At 39.0% G+C, this 3319-nt stretch overlaps 1 protein-coding gene across 1 annotated transcript in view; it reads right to left on the bottom strand.

Annotated features, from left to right (window-relative positions):
• Window positions 1–1407: 1407 nt before the first annotated feature.
• ADAMTS1 (ADAM metallopeptidase with thrombospondin type 1 motif 1) overlaps window positions 1408–3319 on the bottom strand; it is an 8673-nt gene continuing 6761 nt past the window's right edge. Inside the window, exon 9 of the mRNA XM_012801475.2 lies at window positions 1408–3319. Within this exon, the coding sequence (XP_012656929.1) occupies window positions 2678–3319 (642 nt within the window). The 3' untranslated portion in view covers window positions 1408–2677.

The raw sequence follows: 3319 nt of genomic DNA, 5'->3' as shown, positions 1-3319 counted from the left end.
ACTTTTTGATATTGAGTTATCATTTTGGGTGTATGTATCCTTATTTTCTCAAATAGTCAGTGAGGGTTAGGGCATTTCTTTTGTGTGTAATCCCCGCATCACTTACTGTAGGAATATGGGCTATGCTGATATGGCCAAATTCATTGTTGTGATAGACGTGCTTATTCCAAGGGGAAAGTTAGGCCATTGAATTGAATTGGAAGATTCTATGTTTAAACCAGTTCTGTAAAACTAAGACCAGTTTCTACAGAGAAAACTTAACTTTTATCTGTCTGTCCCATAACCTACTTACTAGGTAGAGAAAAAGAGAATCAGAGATTAACACGATTCCCTTTTTTCACATCCTACTATTTTTACATATATACTTAAGTCCTGAAGATATGTTCATTGCTCAGGGGGTGGGGTGAATACTTTGAATAATTATGAAGATAAATTAGAAATTATCATCTGAACCTGAAATCAGAATGCTGAGAAAAATTATCCTGAGGGTGAAAATGTAAAGTTGGACATGTCAGTGGTTGACCAGTAATCTGAGTCTTCTAGTAAAGAAACTATTTCCTGGGAGAAATGTACTTACTTTGGAGGCAGTGGGAACTTTTAAGTTTAATCAGTGATGTACCCCTTCGTATTTAAAATAGAGTGACATAAAAAAACTACCCAGCGGGGTCTGGGCTTTCCAAGCTTTCTCCAAAACACCTACGAATTGCTGATGAGCAAAGGAAACATTTGGGGAGTTTGGATCACCGTGTGTCTTTCCAAAATGTAATTTATGAGTATTTTCCAGTTCACAGCTTAAATATTTTCACACATTTTTACTTACATGATCTAATTGAGAAAGAGATACATATTCAAAAAGCATCCGGAATCCCAAACTTTTTCATTTAATTTTTTATACATCAGAGATTGGCAAACCAAGTCCACCTAACAAATCACCCTATCACTTGTTTTTGTAAATAATGTTTATTAGAGCATGGCCATGTCTGTTCATTTGCACATTATTTATAGCTACTTTCACGGTACACTAGCAGAACTGCAAATTGTGGGGACGACTGTATGGTCCACAAGTTATAAATATTTATTACCAGGTTCTTTACAGAAAGTTTGCCAATCACTGGTGTGCATGTGTATTTTTTTTTTTTTTTTTTAGATAGAGTCTGACTCCTTGGTGTAAATTATTAGATGTATTAATAACAAAGTTACATGTATCTTTTACCAAGGATATCAGAGACCTGTTTTAGCATCACATAAACCGAGGACGTGAAAAAAACACTAATTAGAAAACATTAGGAAAAAACACTAATTGCCAAAGAATTTACGAGAAAATCCACTCTTCAGATCAATAATTGTGTCTCAGATTTCCTTCCCAGGAACTAATTCTCACTACAAAAAAATATACACATACATTCAAAAAGTGTTCTTTTATTGTTTCTAGTAACATATATTGTATAAATACTCTATTTTTATATGTACTTTTACAAAAGCGATATAACTTAATCGTTTTATTAGAAATAAATGTATAAAAATAAATATGTTATTATAGGCATTTATTACAAACTACAGTCCTTCTTGGAAGGAACACACAAACGAATACTTATAAAGTACATTAATTTATAGTAACATATTTTACTATATACATACGGAAAGTCGTATTCTTTCTCACAAAAGAGCTAAACAGACATTCACCAGGATACGACTGTTGGGCCAGCTGCCAGGGATGGACCGGCCAGCCCTAAGCAGACTCCTCACCACGAGACAAGTGACTTCAGTGTCCCCAGACCTGTGGGACCCTGTGCTACACACCCCATGCTTGTTCTGGCATTATAAACTTTTTGTGTGATTTTACCTTTTTGAGACTTTTCACATCTACATTACCGAAGTGGGTTTACACAGTAGGAAAGAAAGGTTGGCAGGACCGAGCACAATGTGTCCCCTCTAGCTTTAACCAGCACCTGATACTTTACTGTTTATTTTTTATTTTTTTACCTTTGTAGATAGACTTGATCCTATTTTATCAATATATGGAATAGTTTCTTCCTCCAAACGAATTATACAAATAAAGACTGAGGTGATAAGAAAGTAAAGATTGAGCCATTTGAGTCATCTCACATTGCTAAGACCTCCTCTCATGTTGAAGAACCTGAACTCTTAGGTCTTGGTAGAAAAGATGGAAAAACACTCTCTGAAACCAAAGGAGCCCTCAAGAGCGCTGGTCTAAGATCCTACTTGGACTCTTCTCTCCCTCCTTGATTAGTAAGCCAGGTCTTAAACAAAATCTCACCTTTCTCCTACTTTTCCTTCCTTAATCCCCATGACACAAAGTGTTTAATCAGTACCAGGAAACCGGGGTGGTAAGAGTTCTTACTTTTTTCGATAATTGCTCCTGTTTTTTGTAAGACTTGTGATAGATGTAACAAAAGAAATAATAATAATGCTGCCCTGGGGCTTTATCATGCTATATCACTGCTCAGAGGTTAATAATCCTCATTAACTACCCTACCAAATTTGTCACTGGCAGTTTACTCTGACGATTTAACTCCTTCTCCAACCTACCTCCACAATCCCACTTTAACATCCCACCTCACGGGTTACCGGCAATATCCACTGGATGCCTCCAGCCCCCTCGCTGTCAGTGCCTCGGTCCTTCCTCACTCTGCCTCACCCTCGAACCTGACGCTGCTTAACTGCATTCCGCCATCATGCAAAAGTCTATGTAATGTTTAGGTTTCTTTAAAGGATCGCAGCTCTCGTGAGATAACACCCCCCCATCATGGGACAGACACTTCAAGGTTCTCTTTTTGTAACCCTTCCCACAAGTCTTGGAACAGGGCGACCAGTCCCCCAGCTGCCAGTGGGGGCAGGGCAGGTCCGCACAAGGTCTGGTGCTGGCTGGCTTCACTTCCTTCGCACACTCTGAAGCAGGCTGCCCGTTAATGTCTCGGCATTCTACCACTCTTCTCTGCCAACCCAATCCACATGACTTAGAGCATTCACCCCACTCTTCAATGACCCATTCTGAAAAAGTAGGGATAGCGTTGAAAGACTCCTTCTTCTTCTTCACAAAGTAGGTGTATTTAATTTTAGGTCGAAGGGCATTGCCCACAGTGAGAACCTGGATGGTTAAGGGCTCTTTGAGAGGGCTAAAGCTGCGAATTCTTTCCAATGCTGCAGACGAGCCACTGTACCTCAGGACAACACCTTTGTACGTAATATCTTGCTCTAAAGTGGATAAAGTGAAGTCACCATTAAGGATATACGTGCCATCTGCAGCTTTGATGGCAAGAAAGCTGCCGTTGTTTCTGGATCCCCTTTGATTCCGCTG

This window comes from Otolemur garnettii, unplaced genomic scaffold (genome assembly GCF_000181295.1).
Source record: "Otolemur garnettii isolate 467f Iridium unplaced genomic scaffold, OtoGar3 scaffold00009, whole genome shotgun sequence".
Taxonomy (NCBI): Eukaryota; Metazoa; Chordata; class Mammalia; order Primates; family Galagidae; genus Otolemur; species Otolemur garnettii.
Note: the sequence above shows the minus strand (reverse complement) of the source record. Positions and strands in the feature narration are given on the sequence as shown.